Here is an 18,949-nt window from a genome sequence, read left to right as displayed (position 1 = left end):
CTTTCCGTAACTCTGGCAGGACTCTTCGCTCGACCGGCCAGCTTCTTTTAGATGTTCCGAGGTCAAAACTTACACAGTGGGGACACCGATCCTTTGCGGTTGCTGCCCCCAGGCTGTGGAATAGCCTTCCCCCTGAAATACGCACTACAACGGATGTAGGCCTTTTTAAGTCTCGGCTAAAAACACACCTTTTTAGATTCGACTTTTACACAGATTAGGATAGTTTTATTTGCTTAAGGGTTTTTTAATGTCTTTGGATTTTATCGGTTTTATTGTTTTATTTGCTGGACTTTTATTGCGATGCACCGTCTTAGTTTTATTATTATTTTTTTTAATGTCATTGTATAATATTTTTCTGCCTTTTATTTATCTTGAGCCATGTTTTGTTGTAAAGCACTTTGAGGGCCTTTCGGGTTTTGTAAAGGGCTCTATAAATAAATTTGATTGATTGATTGATTATGTCTATAAGTGGGAGTGCGTCTATGATTGAAATTTCAGACCCCTACCCATTTTCGAAGTGGGTGAACTTGCAAAATCACAAGGGGTGCAACTACTTCTTCTCCTCACCTAACCTACAACACCAGGTGGAATTTGTCACAGCCATGTAGAAAAAGAGTTGCGACACTCCAATAGGGATCCATTATACATTTTTTCCATAAATGTCCCAATTACCGCTGTCAGTTCCATTGAAAACCATTGTGTTTGGAAATATTTAGGCCTACGTGAAGCACGTAACCGCCCGCAGCGAGATCAGAGTGTCCTAAGTTCGCGACTCTTTTTCTACATGGCTTCTCTGGAACTTGTCCATTGACGGACGCTTCCTTCTTCCCCTGCCAGGGTGCTTTAATTAGCTGCATTCCAATTCACGAAACAGTAACTCGGCAAGCTTATTCTTCCCACTCATTTTGTTGTTGTTGTTGTAATTATCTACCACGTTTGATATTCAAGCTAATTAAAAGAGACCTGTTTGCAAATACAAGTCTTTGTTGGACTAAAATCTCAGATGACGTAATATAGTCTTGTGTTTGTCAGGAAGGGGTAAAACGGGGACAAAAATGATCTCAATTTCCAACATAAATTGATAGTTAAAAGGACCGGCAGTACATCATTAAATCGTTAGGTGCTTGAATGGGACATCACTTAGGGGCGGGTCAACCGTGCAGCTACAAAAAGGCCCGTTTGAACCTCATTAGGCACCGGTGTAACAACACGGAGCTTGGCTGTTCTGTTCGTGCAACCTTAACAAATTAGTGCATCTTTATTTGCCTGAACTACTAACGATGAGCTGGACGGTGGCGAGCTCGGTTCTGGTGCTGCTGTGCTGGTGGGGGCTTCAAGAAGGCACCCATGCCTGCACCTGCCTCCCGAGGCACCCCCAAGAGATCTTTTGCCAATCTGATGTCGGTAAGTTCGATGTTTCTGTGTACAGATCTACACGTACTCAACTTTAAGTCAATTTAAAAAACAACAACTCTTCTTTGAGGCTAATTTTATGAAGTTAACAAGGAGACTTAAATAGCACCTATTTTTCAAATGGTGATTAAGACTTACCTGTTTACTAGGCAACAAGATGACATTTAAAAAGGGACCTTAAATGGATCCATGGATAGAAAGACTTGTAATTCTTAAAAGGTAAATGTTAGTGCAAGTTATTATTTGATATTGAAACCCCTCTTGATGATTTTGTTTTTATACACTTTGTAAAATTATTTTAACTAGTAGGTCGCCATTGTTGTTGTCACAGGGTCACACTGCCAGAATTCCACCTGACACTCTTAAAAAAAATAAATAAATAAAAAAATAAAATAAAAAAAGTGTCACTCTAATTGTGTAAGCTAGCTATTTAAATGCGCCACAAGGTGTCAATGGCGAGATTTACATTAGGGATCAAGCCAATGAGTGCGGTTTTTTTTTTCCGCTTTGACTGACGCTCGAGTTTCTTTAATCCACAGTGGGAGAGAGAAAGAGTGGACACAGGCGTTCAGATTCTTTGCTCGGACCGCGCTGTTTATTGGCATAAGCTTCGGTGACTCTTTCACAACACACATAAGTATCATATAATGAAAATACTACAAAACTAATACCAACATCTCTGGCGGGGGGGGGGGGGGTGAAATTGCGTCAATCTGTATTACTGAGGCCATATTCTCACACAGTTAACACAACAATGCAAAGGGAAGTGGCATTCACAATCAAAATAGATGTGCAAAATACACATAAAACTTACTCAGACTTTGGTCAAACTATAAACATTTTAGCAACTCCTTTAGCTCAACAAATACTGATGGCAATATTTAGTTGCAATACACTAGGATGCTGGGAGCCATTTTCAGTAGTCTTGAGGACAACACTCAAATGAACGTGAATCACAATAGACACAGTATTAAAAAAAAAAAAAAAAAAAAAAACGGAGCTACGGCGTCAGTCGAGGGACAAAACACTCATTGGCTTGATGTCTTATAAATGTAAAACTCTCCATTGACACCTTGTGTATTTAAATCACTACCTTACATAGTTAGTGACTGAAGTACGGCAGCGTGGCCCTGTGACGTCAACAGCAATGGCGAGCTACTATATTTTATTTAAAATTTTACACATTTAAAACAAAAACATTAAGAGGGGTTCTACTATCAAATTATTATTGCTCGTACTAACATTTATCTTTTAAGAACTGTCTTTTTATCTGTGGTTCCCTTTAAACTTCTAAAAGTTAAGTAAATAGGAAGTTACAGATGTTCCTAATAATCAATTGGTACTTTCTAGAACTGAAACATTGACTTAAGCAATGCGCTGTGAATCTAATTACTTGACGGCATTTTAACAACTATTCTACTTTTAGTCATCACTGCCAAAGTTGGTAAAGTCAAGGATGATGGTGACTTTGCCCAACCCATCAAGTATGACATCAAACTTACCAGGGTAAAATGCTAATGCTATGCTAATTGTGTTTGCATGTATGAAATTTAACAATGCTTATTTTTCTCCCCAGACCTTTAAAGGCCCAGAAAGACTCTTTCATGCCATCTACACCGCATCTAGCTCTGCAGCATGTGGAGTCTTTCTGTCCAAGGACACGGAGTATCTATTAATGGGTATAAACGTTTTCCTGTTTCATGTAGGAAACTTTCCATCATGGTTGGGGGGAAAAAATTATTTCAACTTATTTATTCACTACCAGCAGTGAATTAAACTGTTGAACCCCTACTAGGAGGAAAAAAATTTTGGCTCAAAATCACTTCTATTGAATTAAATTTAGCATGTTTACTTGAAATGCGAACTAAATTTGCATTCACATTTTTAAGATGTGCTTTAAGTGAAGGAATCTGACCTTCTAGCCAGATTGCCGAAATGCCCTCCAACGACCCAGGCCGGCGAGACACCAACAACTTGGCCAAAAGGGCAAACTACGCGCGTTCATCTTGGTCTTAACCCCTTGTACTGACTCTAGAGGCGTGCAAAATTTCCAATTCTTAGATTATTCGCGATTCGGCCATGGAATATTTGAGAACGATTCAAATATCCAAATTCCGATTATTGAACTATACCAGGTAAAGCGGAAGTAAAACAGTCAGCGCGGTCTTTGGGACGCAATGAGGAACGGACAGTAAATATGTTCAACTTATGCCGCTAGATAAAAAAAAAAAAACAATCATACCTGACAGCCGCTACAAAGAACGCCCAGTTGCTAGTTGCTACAAACATACGGTAGATATCATATATAGGTAGAACTAAATGCAAAATGACAGACGTTGGCGTTAGACAATGTATTATTGAACAGATGCGAAATGACACTTTCTGGCGTAAGTAAACAGCCGCCATCTTAAAGCAGTAGACCTCTCTAGAAGGCTGTTGTAGCGAACCTAATTAACTTTTTATCTAAAATACTCCTAAATCGGCAGAATCTTGTCTTGAATCTCTTTAAATGATGAAAAAGTTTTAAAACTTTGACAAAAGTAGACAGAAGGGAAATTATGGAATAACGGGAATTTTAATTTTAATAATTTTAACAACTAACAGTTGATTCAGAACATTAATTTAATTGAATGTAGTTTAAAGCTGCTGATACAGAATGGCGACTGGAGTTTTTTATTTACTGTTATTTTTGTATATTTGTTTACTGTTCGTCAAACCCTTTCTTTTATCCCAGGCAATAGTAGGTAGTTTTATTTACCTGACATGTTTCGGCGGGCACTTCAGCCTTCGTCAGAGGGTCACTGATGTTGTTGTGACGAGTCTTTATCAGCTGATGGATGGATGAATGAAGGCGTGACTCACCTGTCAGAGTGACAGGCGAGTCACGCCCTCTGCTGCCCATTCACTCTTCCAAGATGCTGTTCCAGGTCGTAGAGAGCATGTATGCCCCCTCGTCTCTGTTGATGGTCCTCGGGCCCCGCTTGCGGATCTCAATGGCCTCCCTGATCCAGCGCTGATGTTTGTTTTCTTCGGTGCGGATGACACTGGCCTTTTCCCAGTCCATGATGTGGTTTTCCCCTTTTGCAGCGATCGGTGATGGCTGATTTGTGATGTTCTTGTTGTGATTGTTCCTTTATTGCCCTTGTTTGTCTCATTGTTGGAGGAGACAACAATGAGACAAACAAGGGCAATAAAGGAACAAAAGGGAAAACCACATCATGGACGGGGAAAAGGCCAGTCATCTGCACCGAAGAAAACAAACATAGCGCTGGATCAGGGAGGCCATTGAGATCCGCAAGCGGGGCCCGAGGACCATCAACAGAGACGAGGGGGCATACATGCTCTCTACGACCTGGAACAGCATCTTGGAAGAGTGAATGGGCAGCAGAGGGCGTGACTCGCCTGTCACTCTGACAGGGGAGTCACGCCTTCATTCATCCATCAGCTGATAAAGACGCGTCACAACATCAGTGACCCTCTGACGAAGGCGGAAGTGCCCGCCGAAACATGTCAGGTAAATAAAACTACCTACTATTGCCTGGGATAAAAGAAAGGGTTTGATGAATATATATAAGTGTAGGCAAAATGAACTCTATACAACTATTGTTTACTGTTAACTTGATACTGAAATAGTAGTTTGGTTTAACCTGAGGATTTTTGAACAATTTTGGATCTAATGTACAAAATACTAAAAAAAAAAAAAAAAAAAAAAAAAAAAAAAAAGGGCGGGGCATCAATAATCGTTTTATAATCGGAGCCTCTGAATCGTAATCGAATCGTTAGGTGCCCAAAGATTCCCAGCTCTAACTGACTCAGTTTTGAAAGCTTGAAAGGCTTCGCAAGGCAATTTGTTTATATAGCACAATTCAACACAAGGCAATTCAAAGTGCTTTACATCACATGAAGATCATAAAAATCACATTTAAATCAATAAAACGTAAAAACCAAGACAATCAAAATCGGAAATAAAGTTATACATAAAGATCGCATTTGATCACAAATAGAATAAAAATAAATAAGAATAAAACAAAAACTACTAATAATAATTAAGCAATGGAGATAAGCACAGGAGGAATAGAAAGCAAGTAGATTGAAATATATAGCCAGTTATGGATATGCAGTGCTAAACAAAAGCGTTTTTTTTGCCCTGATTTAAAAAAAGCTAACAGTTTGAGCATACTTCAGACGTTCAGGTAACTAGTTCCAGAGGTGAGGAGCATAGTAACTAAATGCTGCCTCACCCTGCTTGGTTCTTGGAACATGCAGAAGACCGGTTCCAGACGACCTTAGGGGTCTAGATGTCTCATAGGAATCTAACAAGTCAAGCATGTATTTTGGTCCAAGGCCATTAAGTGCTTTGTAGTCGAGCAGTAGTATTTTATAGTCTATCCTTTGACTCACTGGAAGCCAGTGTAGCGATTTCAAAACCGGTGTAATGTGGTCCAGCTTCCTTGTATTTGTGAGGACTCTGGCTGCAGCATTCTGTACTAGCTGCTGCTTCCTGACTGATTTTTTTTTATCAAGACCTGTAAATATACCGTTGCAATAGTCCAATCTGCTGAAAATGAATAACACAAGTTGACAATTTATTCAAGTCGACGGCATGGCGAAACAGTCTCGGGCGAGGAGGTACTCATTCCAAGGTCACCATATCGCATGTCAACAAAATGTTCCCAAGAAAAAAATAACTATTGGTTTTTCGTCTTTTTTTTTTTTTTTTTTTTTTTTTTTTGAAGGCTCTCGCAAGGTAGGCTGTGGACAGAAGGGTATGCTTGGGTGTTGTTTAGGATTATTGTCTATTTGTGGATTGGACAGGATGATTTGGGATCCACTGTTGTCAGGGCAACGAGTGTTGTGGATTTTGCCACGTGAGAGCTGAGAGTTCACTTATCGGTCACGGGTTCCTCCTTATCGAATGTTTCTTGTCAAGGTAAGATGTCCCGCCATCTGTTCTGGACTGTCCAGAAAAACTGATTGCGAGAGTTGGTGGTGCAGACGTGGCCTTGTAGATGTCTTGCCTTGTCAGCGTTCATCTTGCTCAGTCAGTTGCATGATGCACACGTTGGGTTTCCGTGATAAGGAGTCGTGTATCTCTAATGCCCAATATTCTGCTTGTTTTCCTTAAACTATGGTAGAATAGAAGTGCTATTTATTTTAAGTGTGTTTAGAGTAATACAAATGGTCGAACGGCAAATACGAGAAACAATACTATTCCCTCCATTACAGCCAAATTGTATCCTGACAACACTCTGCACATTTCCTCGTGTGACTTCTATCAGCCATGGCAGGCTTTGAGCTACACCCAAAAGAGCCTTTTGGATCGTTACCAACAAGGCTGTAGTTGTAAGGTAGGAACACAAAGGACTGATTCGCGGAGTTTTGGCATTCGGTCAAGTTTTTTAATCTTTTGGTTTGCCTTGCCAGATTGAGCCCTGCTATGCCCTTCCGTGCGATGTGAGCGGCCCGAACGTGTGCCAGTGGACGGACTTTCTTCCGGGCACGCACAAAGGCAACCAGGCCCAAAACTACGCTTGCGTCAAAAGAAGAGACCGTACATGTGCCTGGTACCAAGGGCCTGCCTACCCCGTCAAGGGATAAAAGAATTTCATAAGCCATTCCAAATAAAAACTAATTAAAAACTAGTTCAGACTGAATTATTTTGTCCTACAGTGACAATGTGGAACTTTCATAGACTTTGCTATCGGTTGATGGGAGGTGGGGCCGCTCCATAGGGGGCCCGTTTTCAAAAACTTGGAATTCCAATATGTTCAAAACTAAAACGGGCACCTCCCTTAGGCATATGAGTCTCCATGAGCAGCGGCATCAAAAAATTCTGTTCTGTTTTCAAAAACTTGAAGGGATCCTCTATTTTTAAGACAAGTAATTCTTAAAAGATGTTTGAGTTATAATAATTTGATATTAAAACCCCTCTTAATGTTTTGGTTTTAATAAAGTTAAGTGATAGGTCGCCATTCTTGTTACGTAGCAGTGCGTGACATCACTGGTCCCGTTGCCCAAATTCCAGCGCGTTACTTGTGAGCTTTCCCAGCATGTCGTCAGTTCTACCCTTCCTATTTGAACCAGATCTGAAAAGTGAAGAGCAGGACAGCACTGTCGGTCTGACGAGCTCCAGGGAAAAATGTGTGCAGCAAATTCCTGATCAGACAAAAGTTGGGCAAAACTGATGTGAGAGAGTCCTGTTGGGAGCGAGAGTAATGCATGCTGTTGGGATTCGGAAACTCCGGTTTTATTAGCAGATAATCAAGGTAAGCATATTGAGTTTTCAAACTTATCCCAATATAATTATGTAGATTGTTAGCATCCAGAGCTGCCGTGTGCTTTACATACAGTACAGGCCAAAGAGGACACCTTGTGTAATCAAGGTCTTGAACATTGTAACGTGTTGTAGCTTGGATACGTGTATGAAAGTACCAGAAAGGGGAGAAGCTTCCACTTACGCACATTTATTCACAAAAAAATATTTCCACCTTGACCAATCTTCACTCGGGAGCTCAGCAGTTTGCAAACACGCGTTCCCTGATGAACTCCAACATTGCTGTAAGGTCAGAGTCACTGTCGTCACTGTAGCGTGCCATAGTGCTTTTATTATTTAGTATGATTTGGGGAAAACTCCCACGAAGAATAGTCAACAAAAAAGATGGCAATACTAATCCAAATCCGCGTTTTTTACTCACTCGAAGATCTAGAAATTAGACCGATCCCATGGCAATATCGCAGCTGTGATCAGGCCGTCGATTCCACAGAATAGACTGACCTGAAAAGGCCCTGTGGGACCGATGAATCAGAAAAATGGACAGATCCAAAACCGATATTGCAGACGCGGTGGGACCGTCGGATCCAGAAAATAGACGGATCCCTTACTTGACTGAGGATCCAGAAAAAATGTTCGGGCGCCAGTTGTAACGCGTGGTGGGTAGGATACGTGCATACAGGGACCAAAAAGGGGGAGAAGCTTCCACTTATGCACATTTATTCATTAAAAATAATTCCACCTTGACCACTCACTTCACTCCCCTTGTTTCCATTTGACTGGAAATTGCATCCAAAAGCAGCACATCGTGGCATTTTACTTCGCAAGTTTAGGCAGCAATAAGCAATTGTTTAACACGCTACACATTTGGATTGATGCCAATGACGTCATCACTGCGAGCCCGCAAACCATGGCGCCAACTAACGGTCAAAATATGGAGTAAATATTATAAAATATTGCCATTGATTTAACATTTTATGTGTTTCTAACAACATATTTTAGTACAAGAGAACAATTGTGGTTTATTAGACCCTACATGTATTTAAGTTGGAGGATCACTTTAAGATGGGCTTGACACCCCCCTCAATTTTCTGCCATTACAGCCAGACTGCAGCGTGACCGCACGCTGCACATTTCCTCGTGCGACTTTTATCACCCGTGGCAGGCTTTGAGCGACGCTCAAAAGAGCCGCTTTCTAGTCTGCCGTTGTAAGGTAGGAAAACAAAGGACTGATTCGATCAGTTTTAGCATTCGGTCATGTCAACACTTTTTTATTTATTTTTTTCAATCTTTTGGTTTGCCTTCAGTTTGAGCCCTGCCACCCCCTCCCGTGGAAACATGAGCGGCGCAAAAGTGTGCCTGTGGGACCGACTATTTCCCAGGGATGCCCAGAGGAGACCAGGCCCAAAACTACGCTTGCGTCAAAAGAAGCGATGGTACTTGTTCCTGGTACCAAGGGCCTGCCTCACCCAGCAAGGGATTTGTGACTTCATAAGCCATTCTAAATAAAAAGTTCCGATTTAAAAACTAGTTTGGACTGACTTATTTTGTCCGACAGTTAGGGATGGGAATCAAAATCCGATTCCAATTCCAAACCGGTTCCTAGGGTTTCGAGGCCTCGATATCACAATGAAAAAGCCTTAACAATCCCTTTAACGATTCCTAAAGACTCATAGGCTACGTTCATACTACAGGTCTTAATGCACAAATCAGATTTTTGGTCATATCTGTTTTTTTTTGCATGCCCGTTCAGACTGCCTTTGTCCATTGAGACCATTCAAGTATTACGCATGCGCACTAATTCGCAGTCCGACACGCGCTGAGCAAGACGACCCGCATGCGCAGAAGCATCAAAACAAATGACCACGCATGTTGGCTGTCATCCGTCATTCCAGGGATTATCATATTTAGCTTGTTAAAAAGAGGACACAAATAACAGACATTAATAATCCACGTTTAGTTTTATTTTCAAAGTTAATATGGACTGATAGAACGCATACACGCACACACATAAGCCTTGACGTGTGTGCGTGAAATGACGTGGGTGCGTCAGTTTGCCCCGACTCGGCCATGTGTGCAATAATGAAATATTGCTCATTCGGCGCACAGAATTAAAATCGAAAATTGACAGGGTTATCCTTTCTTCATCTTATTTTTTTATGACTGTGCTCATGTGGTCAAGCCCGCTTCGTGCTTAAAAGCAGAGTTCAAGCTAGGCGCTAATGCCTGCATTGCTGCCGTCCTTCGTGCCTCTTGCTGTTTGCTGACGTAATTAGTGCATGAATTCCGATTCCGGAGACTGGACAGTACAGACCGCCGCGACAGTCTGGAAAAATGTGGCCCAGATCGGATTTGAACCACATACGAAAGTGACCCAGATCGGATTTGAAATGGTCCAGTTCTATGCGACTTGTCACGTTCAGACGGTCAAGTTAATGCCTCACTCGAGTCGGAAAAACACGAAAAAATCGGATTCGTGCATTAAGACCTGTAGTATGAACGTAGCCATATTGCGTCGTGACGTGTCTTGTTGTCCAGACGCATCAAACTAGCATGGCGCCAAGAACCACTCGCTCCAAAGTTTGGCTACACTTCACACAGGTTACGATAGTTTAGCACAAGCATTGCAGCCGTAAACATAACAATGACAGCACATTGGTTAAAAAACTTCAATCGCTTCAATAAGGGTGTCAACAATAATCGATGCGGCGATGCATCCCGATGCGGGGCACTGACGATTCGATGCGGGCAACAAGCCGAATCGATTCAGCGCATTTTAAAATATATAAGTACGTTCAAAAATCTTCCCTGCACAATTCCGGTGATGCAACGGATTTGGTTTCCTCATTCGTATTATTATTCTCATGTTTAATTTTTTACACACCGCATAACTCTGGTCAAGTTTCCCACCAACCTCGTAGAAGCCAAAATGTCTCCAGATGTCTGCTTTCAATGTGTTAGGTCAGGGGTGTCCAAACTTTTTACAAAGGGGGCCAGATTTGGTGTGGCAAAAATGTGGGGGGCCGACCTTGGCTGACGTCCTTTACGTAGAGCAATATATTTAAGCAAATTTTAGCTAGCCGTTCTGTATGTCACATTTGCTTTATTATAGGGCTGCAGCTATCGAATATTTTAGTAGTCGATTAATCGATGGACTAGTTAGTTCGAATAGTCAAGTAATCGGATAAGGAACATGAAAAATTAAAACACCTGAGCTGAGCCTCAAACGATATATATATTTTTTTTAATGAGGATCTGTGTACAACAAAAGAACAATTGGCTAACTTGGATAGAGGGTTAGTCTGGTAGCTTAAATGCTATAAAATGATAAAGTTTTTTTTTTTTTAACAATGCTCTTAACAAGTGGTTCAGACACATATTCCCACAAAAAATGGCTAAATATACCTACAAACTAATTAAGAATGCATTAAAAAAACATTCGCTCAAACAAAAACTTGGTTTATGTTGGTCTTAACAGGGAGCAGTTGGATTCAGCCATGTGAAAAGAGGCAGACCAGAGGGCATTGTATCCACCCTCATCAGTGAAATTAAATGCAAACACTTATAAAATGAACCATTAAAATGCCACTCTAATTAAACGAATACTCGAAGCAACAAAATTTAGTTCGAATATTTTTTTTCTAATCGAATATTCAAGTTAATCGATTAATCGTTGCAGCACTACTTTTTTTTTTCTTTTTTTTAAATTAATAATTTCAACAATTTTGCAAATAGCCTTTGTGGCGTTCTCTTTCGACTCTCGGGCTCTTGCGAAATACTGCTGCTGTGAAATTAAACTAGCTTCAAGTTGCTTCAATTTCTCGCTACGTATCTACCCTGTAATCTTGTCGTACATGTCAGTGTGTCTTGTTTGGTAATATCACCTCATATTGAACTCTTTAAAAACAGCGACTGTCTCTTTGCAAATTAGGCAGACACAGTCGTTGCGTATTTTAGTGACGAAATAGTCCAGTTTCCACCTATCCTTGAAGCGCCAGCCGTTGCAGTCAACTTTTTTTTTTAGTTGATTGTCGCTGTTGAGATAATTATCGGGGTTCGATTTAATAAATGTTTGCTTGATTGGTTGATTGAATATTTGCTTATGCTCATATATACCATAAATAATACATATTGCCATATTCTTCTTACTTCTAGATTTGCTTATGCTCATATATACCATAAATAATACATATTGCCATATTTTTCTTACGTATATAACCAGTAAATGATTATTGCTTGCTATACCAGATTGTAGTATAATGCTTAAGAGGGTCGGGGTGGCTTCATGGCCGCGTCGTTGCGTAACCAGACCTTCCAGGCATCCTCAGCACCTGGGGTTTGGACTTTCGCCTAGCCCTTCGAGGACGACTTTCCATCCGAGGACATCTTCCAGGGCCACAGCGGTGCATAACTGGAAGTGTTTGGACTATTCTGCTGATTGTTTAACGTTGCATAACTAAAAGTGTCTGCATTATTTTGACTGTTTATATATTATTTTGACTGTTTATATGATTGTTTTGATTGTTTACATAAGCTCTTGCTCCACACACGTGTATCACTTAATTCCACCTACATGCACACACATAGCCAATAAAAAACCACATGGGTGTCGCCAGCCTGCTTTCCCCTCCCTCAGGGCGACGCCCATTTTGTTCAGGGAAAACCCCTTAATAATATAATAATAAAATACCAAGGAGGGTTTTTTTCCTTTAGATCAATCTTGGTGGCTAAAGAGTCACATGTTTGACCTCCTTGGCCAAGAAAACTGAGTGTCTTCTCTCCTTATTTTTGGGCAATTTTACAATGTCTACCTAAGGATCTAATTTTGAACTTGACAGTCGCCATTTTAGAAAATTGGGGGTAAAAGGTCACGTGGTAATGTTGCTTAGAGTGCTGCTCCCTTTTAGTGGGTTAATGAGGGCAGCATTTAGTGTGTAAGCTACTTCATATGCTTGTAGCGGTACTGCTGACCAATTTATTAAGTCTGTGTGCGGGCCAGACGTTATTGATTTTATGACAGAGGCTGGGGGCCGGATGAAATCTGACCACGGGCCGCATTTGGCCCCCGGGCCGGACTTTGGACATGTCTGTGTTAGGTGCATCAATAATCTTTCTCGCTCCCACTTTCTCCGCTTCAGCCATTGTTATGTTATGTCCTATCTCTAGGACAGGAGGATAGCCGGAGAATGTCATTGTCAGTCGCATCGATAAAAAAACGCTAAAGCTATGCTTAGGTCGGCTCGTGTTTTTTTCGTCTTTTTCAGCCTTCGACACTAAAGCCATCTCTTTAACTGAACATTTTTATGTTCTTCCACATCTATGCCAGTCAATTTGGCACCAGGCACATCATTTTCGGAGAGAATTGGTAGGTTTAGCGCTGTAAACATCTCCTTCGTACACGATTTCCATTCATTTCCTATTAGGGAAAAACGGTGGCTTGTCCTTGCTTAGCAACTGTAGCTAATGCCATGAATATTAATGAGCGGAAGTGACGTGTTGCTTGCGGTACGCCATTGTTGAACACGCTACACATTCGGAAAGATCCCAATGACGTCATCACTGCGAGCCTGCAAACCATGGGGCCAACTTACGGTCAAAATATGTAGTAAACATTATAAAATGTTGCCATTGATGTAACATTTTATGTGTTTCTAACAGCATATTTTAGTACAAGAGAACAATTGTGGTTTATTAGAGCCTACATGTATTTAAGGTAGAGGATCACTTTAATAATGGTTGAGTCAATTCCTTTTACAACATATGGGAAGACAATCTAAGGCTACGTTCATACTACAGGTCTTAATGCACGAATCCGATTTTTTGTCATATCCGTTTTTTTGGCGTGGCCGTTCAGACTGCTTTTATCCATTGAGACCGTTCAAGTATTACGCATGCGCACTAATTCGCAGTCGGACACGTGCTAAGCAAGAAGACCCGCATGCGCAGAAGCATCAAAACAAATGACCGACGTCATCCGTCATTTCAGGAATATCATATTTTGCTTTTCAAAAGGTGGACGCAAATAACAGACATAAATAATCCCCGTTTAGGCTTATATTCAAAGTTTATATGGATCGATAGCATGCACGCACTGTCCGTGCACGTCACACACACATACGGGCAGTTTGTCCCGACTCTCGGCCGTGGAGGCAATGTTGAAATATTGCTCACTTGGAACAGAGAGAAAACTGAGCATTCTCAAGCTTATCCTCAACCCATTTCTATTTTTTATGACTATTGTAGAGCGCACCCCTTCCCCCAAAGCCGTGTTCACTGCAAGCTAGGCGCTAATAACGCACAGGTGCATCGCTACGGTAACGAATCTCTCGCTATTTGATGACGTAATTGCTGCATTAAATCCGATTTGCGGGACTGGACAGTACAGACCGCCGAGACAGTCTGGAAAAATGTGGCCCAGATCGGATTTAGACCACATACGAAAGTGACCCAGATCGGATTTGAAATGGTCCCGTTCTATGCGACTTGTCACGTTCAGACCGTCAAGTTAATGCCTCACTCGAGTCGGAAAAACACGAAAAAAAATCGGATTCGTGCATTAAGACCTGTAGTATGAACGTAGCCTAAATGACCTACAGTATATAACTGTAGCCATTATATAATGCAAATAAGGTTGCTTAAAAGTTGGTGGGGACAATTTCAGCATCTTGAAAAGTTGGTAGTGTTATGTTGTCAGGAAAATCCTTAATAACACCAGGAGTCTCGCCTACCACCCATTGGGGATTAAATCATCAGGCCAGTCGTCCACACGGACGTCACTCGAGCCTCTTTTACATGTGCATGGAAGCAGGAAGCGAAACACACACAGGATGCGTTCACAAGCCAACTTGGTTTATTTCAGCACATACTTTTCCTTTTAAAGCAACATGGATTCATATTCATGAAACAGAATAAACATTCAAACATGGCAATGGTCTATTGGTTATATTCTAATCAGGTAAAAATGAGTGGCCCTCCTCTTCACTCGCCCTCCCCAGTCACATGTGTTTCTTCTCCTAGTGAGATAATGTCAAAATGTTTACAACAATGCTATCTCACTTTAAGCCGAGTACTTCAACAAACACCATTTGTTTGGAGCAACATCGTAAACTTATCCCCAGGGGAGGTCGTGAGTGGCCGGCTCACCACCCCCTCTTTACTGTGGAATGTGACCTGTAGCAACTCAAAGCACTTAGTGAATACATGGGTTACAATTTAATAAAACCACTAACTAGGATAAATGCAATTCCCTTTTTCTTACTAATATTTCCCTAACATTTCCCCCCTGTTTATTAAATGTAACCCCATAATAGTATAGGAAGTGCCTTATTGGTGATATTTCTCAAAAAGGAATGCTTACTATGAAACAGAAGTGAAACTTATCACAGCTCAACTTGAGGATTTTCCACAGAAGACGACCTTGGAAAACTTAGCTGTAGCTGGGACGGAAAGGAGTCAAGTCCCTGCTCAGGCGCCAATTATGTCAGGAAAATCCAGCCAGGAGTCTCGCCTACCACCCATGATAAATGCAATTCCCTTTTTCTTACTAATATTTCCCTAACATATGTCCTTACCGTTCCTATGCAAAACTACGCCCTTGCCTCTCAGTGTTCACTTTTCCCATCTTTGTATAGAATTTATTGTCATGGCTGCTGCAAAAGTTCTTTTGATTCATGGCAGCTCGTTCTAAAATGATGCAGCTCACCTGTGTACTCAGTGGGTGTTCCCTCACAGGTGAAAATAATTAGGTGATTGCACGTGACGTCACTTGCGGCGCTATAAAAAGGCCCTGTAGACCCTAAACTGGAACAAAGCAGCCATTGCTGTTTGCGCATGCCTAACCATCTACTCCTCTTTATTCTTTGTAGCAGTGAAAGCTTAACGATGAGCCGGCTGGCAAAGACCCTGCTTCTTCCTTTGGTCCTGCTTTGCTTGTGGTGGCTACATGAAGGAGTGCAAGCCTGCACATGCTTTGGGCCAAATCACCCCCAACAGGACTTTTGTGAAGCAGACGTAGGTAAGATCATTCACTTATCACGACCCTTGATGAGTACAGAAGATTTTGGTTAGCTTGTGAGATTTACTTCATCGTTTGAGGCCATTTCTATTAAGATGAGAAGCCTTTTTAATGGTAAGAATTGCAATTCAACTCGGCTCAGTATGGACTTTATGGAGCGTTTTTATAGCAACACTAGGTAACTTTTCAACCTTTATTTATAAAATTTCATAACATTTTGTGGTGATATGTCAACTGACAACTAGTTGAATGACAGCATTGGAACAATGGCAGCGTTGGAACATATAAAGGGAACTAGACGTGAAATGACACTTGCCGTTTAGTAGTTGCCGCAGTGTACGCAGCCGCCATCTTAAAGCAGTAGACTTCTCTAGAAGGCTCTGTTGTAGCGAACCTAATTAACTTATCTAAAGTACTCCTAAATTGGCAAAATCTTGACTTGAATAGATCTTTGAAGAAACCGTTTTAAAACTTTGACATGGAAATTATGGAATAACGGGAGCAATTTTAACTGCTTTAACGGTTGATTCACATCATTAAATTAATTGTAGTTTCAAGTTGCTGATGCAGAATGGGGCAACAATTAATCGATTAACTCGAGTATTCGATTTAGGGCTGCAACGATTAACTCGAGTATTCGATTAGAAAGATTCGATTTCAATTTTGCTGCTTCGAGTATTCGTTAAAGTGGTGCTGCAATGGTTTACTTTGACAGTGTTTGCATTTAGTTTTATTGATTTGAGCTGTTTTTTTCTAATGCATTCGTAATGAAGATTATTGGTATATTCAGCAGTTTTTTTTGTTTTTGTTTTTTTTTTTTGTGGGAATATGTGTCTGAGCCATTTAAGAGCATTGTTAAAAAAAAAAAAAAGTTTGCATTTTATAGCATTTAAGCTAGTGGACTTTTGCTATGTAAGTTAGCCATTGTTCTTTTGTAGTACATAGATCCTTATTATCTTTTTTTATACCGTTTAAGGCTCAGCTCAGGTATTTTAATTTTTCAAGTTCCTTATCCAATTACTCGTTTATTCGAACTTAATAGTTCATCAATTAATTGACAACTAAAATAATCCATAGCAGCAGCTAGTTTCAACAATTTACATCGAAAATATAACTATTGACTGAAAATGGTTCAATATTAAATGTCTTGTTTTCTCATGTGTATTTATAATTGCTCTTTACCTACAAAAAAATAGTTTTATCCAATTACTCGATTAATCGATAGAATTTTCAGTCGAATATTCGATAGCTGCAGCCCTAATTCGATTAGAAAGAAAATTCGAATTAAATTTCGCTGCTTGGAGTATTCGTTTAAAGTGGCGTTGTAATGGTTTATTTTGAAAGTTTGCATTTAGTTTTATTGACTTGGGTGGATACACTGCCTTCTAGTCTGCCTCATTTCACATGGTTGAATCCATGTGCTCCCTGTGAAGACCAACATAAACTGTTTTTGTTTGAGCTAATGTTTTTAATGCATTTGTAATTTAGTTTATAGGTATATTTAGCCTATTTTTGTGGGAATATCTGAACCATTTAAGATAATTGTTAAGTTAGCATTTTATAGCATTTGAACTAGGGGACTTTTGCTATCCAAGTTAGCCAATTGTTCTTTTGTTATACATAGAGCCTCTCTTTTTTTTTTTTTTTTTTTTTTTTTTTTTATTATATACTGTTTGAGGCTCAGGTAATTTTTAATGTTCCTTATTCGAAATAATGGTTCATCGATTAATCGACAAAAATGGCATGTTTTTCAATATTCAATCCAAAATACCAGATTTCCTCTTGGGTTTGGAATATGGGTGCAAGAGACTTTTTGAAGCATTTTTGCACAAGGTATTGACTCCCCAAATTTCATTGCTCTATGTTGAAAAAAACAAATGGAGAGGCCTTTGAAATTCCAGGGGGCGCCACTGAGCCATTTTTGGACCCCCCCCCCCCCCCCTGCCAAATTATCGAAATTTTCGTGAATCCACATGTTTGCAAATTTTGCTGTTTTTGCGCATGTTAAGAGCTCCAAATTGGCAATTTTCATTTGCCATGAAGAAAGAATAATCCTTTGCAGAATATGGCCATCACACCGGTTGGTGCTCGGGCCCTAATTACCGTCGTTTTATGGCTGAGTTGAAACAAAAGCGGTTGCGCGACGTCTGTAAATGGGGGGGTTTCCAGGGTAAAACGGACAAATCAAAAACAGTTGGCGGCGCTTCATGCGCCATGAATCGGCTATGGCAGCTTAGACATATTATTCTATCAAACACAAGTTCTTTTGGCTTAAAATGTAGCGGTTTATTTTAAAGAGGGGTGCAAGAGCAGAAAACATTTTCAGTCTTGTCTGATTTCCATCAGATAAATTACAATTTTCAGTTTTGTCACACCCCCTATTGTCTGGTGCAGCTGTTGCTAATGACATGAGGATGTTGCTCTTATAATGACTGCATTTTGGATATCTATACTTGAAGACTTCTAGTTTTTGTTAATGTCATTCTTCAAACTCCTAGTCATCAAGGCAAAAGTGGTCGGAGGGAAGTATGACCGTTACACCCGCATGTTCAAGTATGACATCCGACAGACTAAGGTAAAGTGGTTGTGTGTCTGTGTGCATATTCAAGAAATATATAAATTTTTTCCCCTCTTCCAAAGTTGTTCAAGGGCCCCAAGAAGCATTTTGACGCCATCTACACTGGTGCAAACTCAGCAGGGTGTAAAGTTACTCTGGCCATCGGTGTTGAGCATCTACTAATGGGTATATAGTGTACCAATGACTGCATTTTAATTTCATATTTGTCATTTAAGACTGAATTTAACTGGCTGATTTCAATCTTCTAATTTTTTTCAATTTCAGCCAGCCTGCTCCCTGAAGGCCTCTTGCGTATGTCATGTGGCTTCTATAAGCCGTGGAGTTCCATAAGTGCCACGCAAAGGAGCCTTTTGCCAATCTACCATAAGGGCTGCGATTGCAAGGTAGGAACAAGAGTGGGTAAATTTCCATAGACGTCAATGCCTTGATACTACTAAAACTGCTTCCAGATCGTCAGCTGCACCTCGCTCCCGTGCGGCACCAACAAGCCGACAGAGTGCCTGTGGACTGACTTTCTGCCCACGAGGATCGACAAACAGGATCAGTCTAAAAACTTGGCTTGCATCAAAAGAGGCTATGGCTATTGCGCTTGGTACAGAGGTTTCACCTTGCCGAAAAAGGGTGGCAAGGGTGTCAAAGGCCGTTGAATGAAATAAAAAGTTTGGAAAGTTGA

General features: G+C 40.6%; 2 protein-coding genes and 1 pseudogene across 2 annotated transcripts; all 3 read left to right on the top strand.

The window, feature by feature from the left end:
* The first annotated feature begins 1,192 nt into the window (after nt 1-1,192).
* LOC130904703 (metalloproteinase inhibitor 2-like) lies at nt 1,193-7,055 on the top strand. The gene is made up of 5 exons (XM_057817648.1): nt 1,193-1,404; nt 2,840-2,919; nt 2,990-3,092; nt 6,640-6,761; nt 6,838-7,055. Exons 1-5 carry the CDS (start codon nt 1,281-1,283, stop codon nt 7,009-7,011), a joined length of 603 nt encoding a protein of 200 aa, XP_057673631.1. The 5' UTR covers nt 1,193-1,280; the 3' UTR covers nt 7,012-7,055.
* A 1,719-nt stretch (nt 7,056-8,774) lies between these two features.
* On the top strand, nt 8,775-9,179 carry LOC130931716 (metalloproteinase inhibitor 2-like; annotated as a pseudogene).
* Nucleotides 9,180-15,470: 6,291 nt separating this feature from the next.
* On the top strand, nt 15,471-18,949 carry LOC130904698 (metalloproteinase inhibitor 2-like). The gene is made up of 5 exons (XM_057817641.1): nt 15,471-15,698; nt 18,197-18,273; nt 18,339-18,441; nt 18,541-18,659; nt 18,726-18,949. The coding sequence occupies exons 1-5, from the start codon at nt 15,515-15,517 to the stop codon at nt 18,921-18,923; spliced, it is 681 nt and encodes a 226-aa protein (XP_057673624.1). The 5' UTR covers nt 15,471-15,514; the 3' UTR covers nt 18,924-18,949.

The sequence above is a fragment of the Corythoichthys intestinalis genome, chromosome 16 (assembly GCF_030265065.1).
Source record: "Corythoichthys intestinalis isolate RoL2023-P3 chromosome 16, ASM3026506v1, whole genome shotgun sequence".
Lineage (NCBI taxonomy): Eukaryota > Metazoa > Chordata > Actinopteri > Syngnathiformes > Syngnathidae > Corythoichthys > Corythoichthys intestinalis.
Note: the sequence above shows the minus strand (reverse complement) of the source record. Positions and strands in the feature narration are given on the sequence as shown.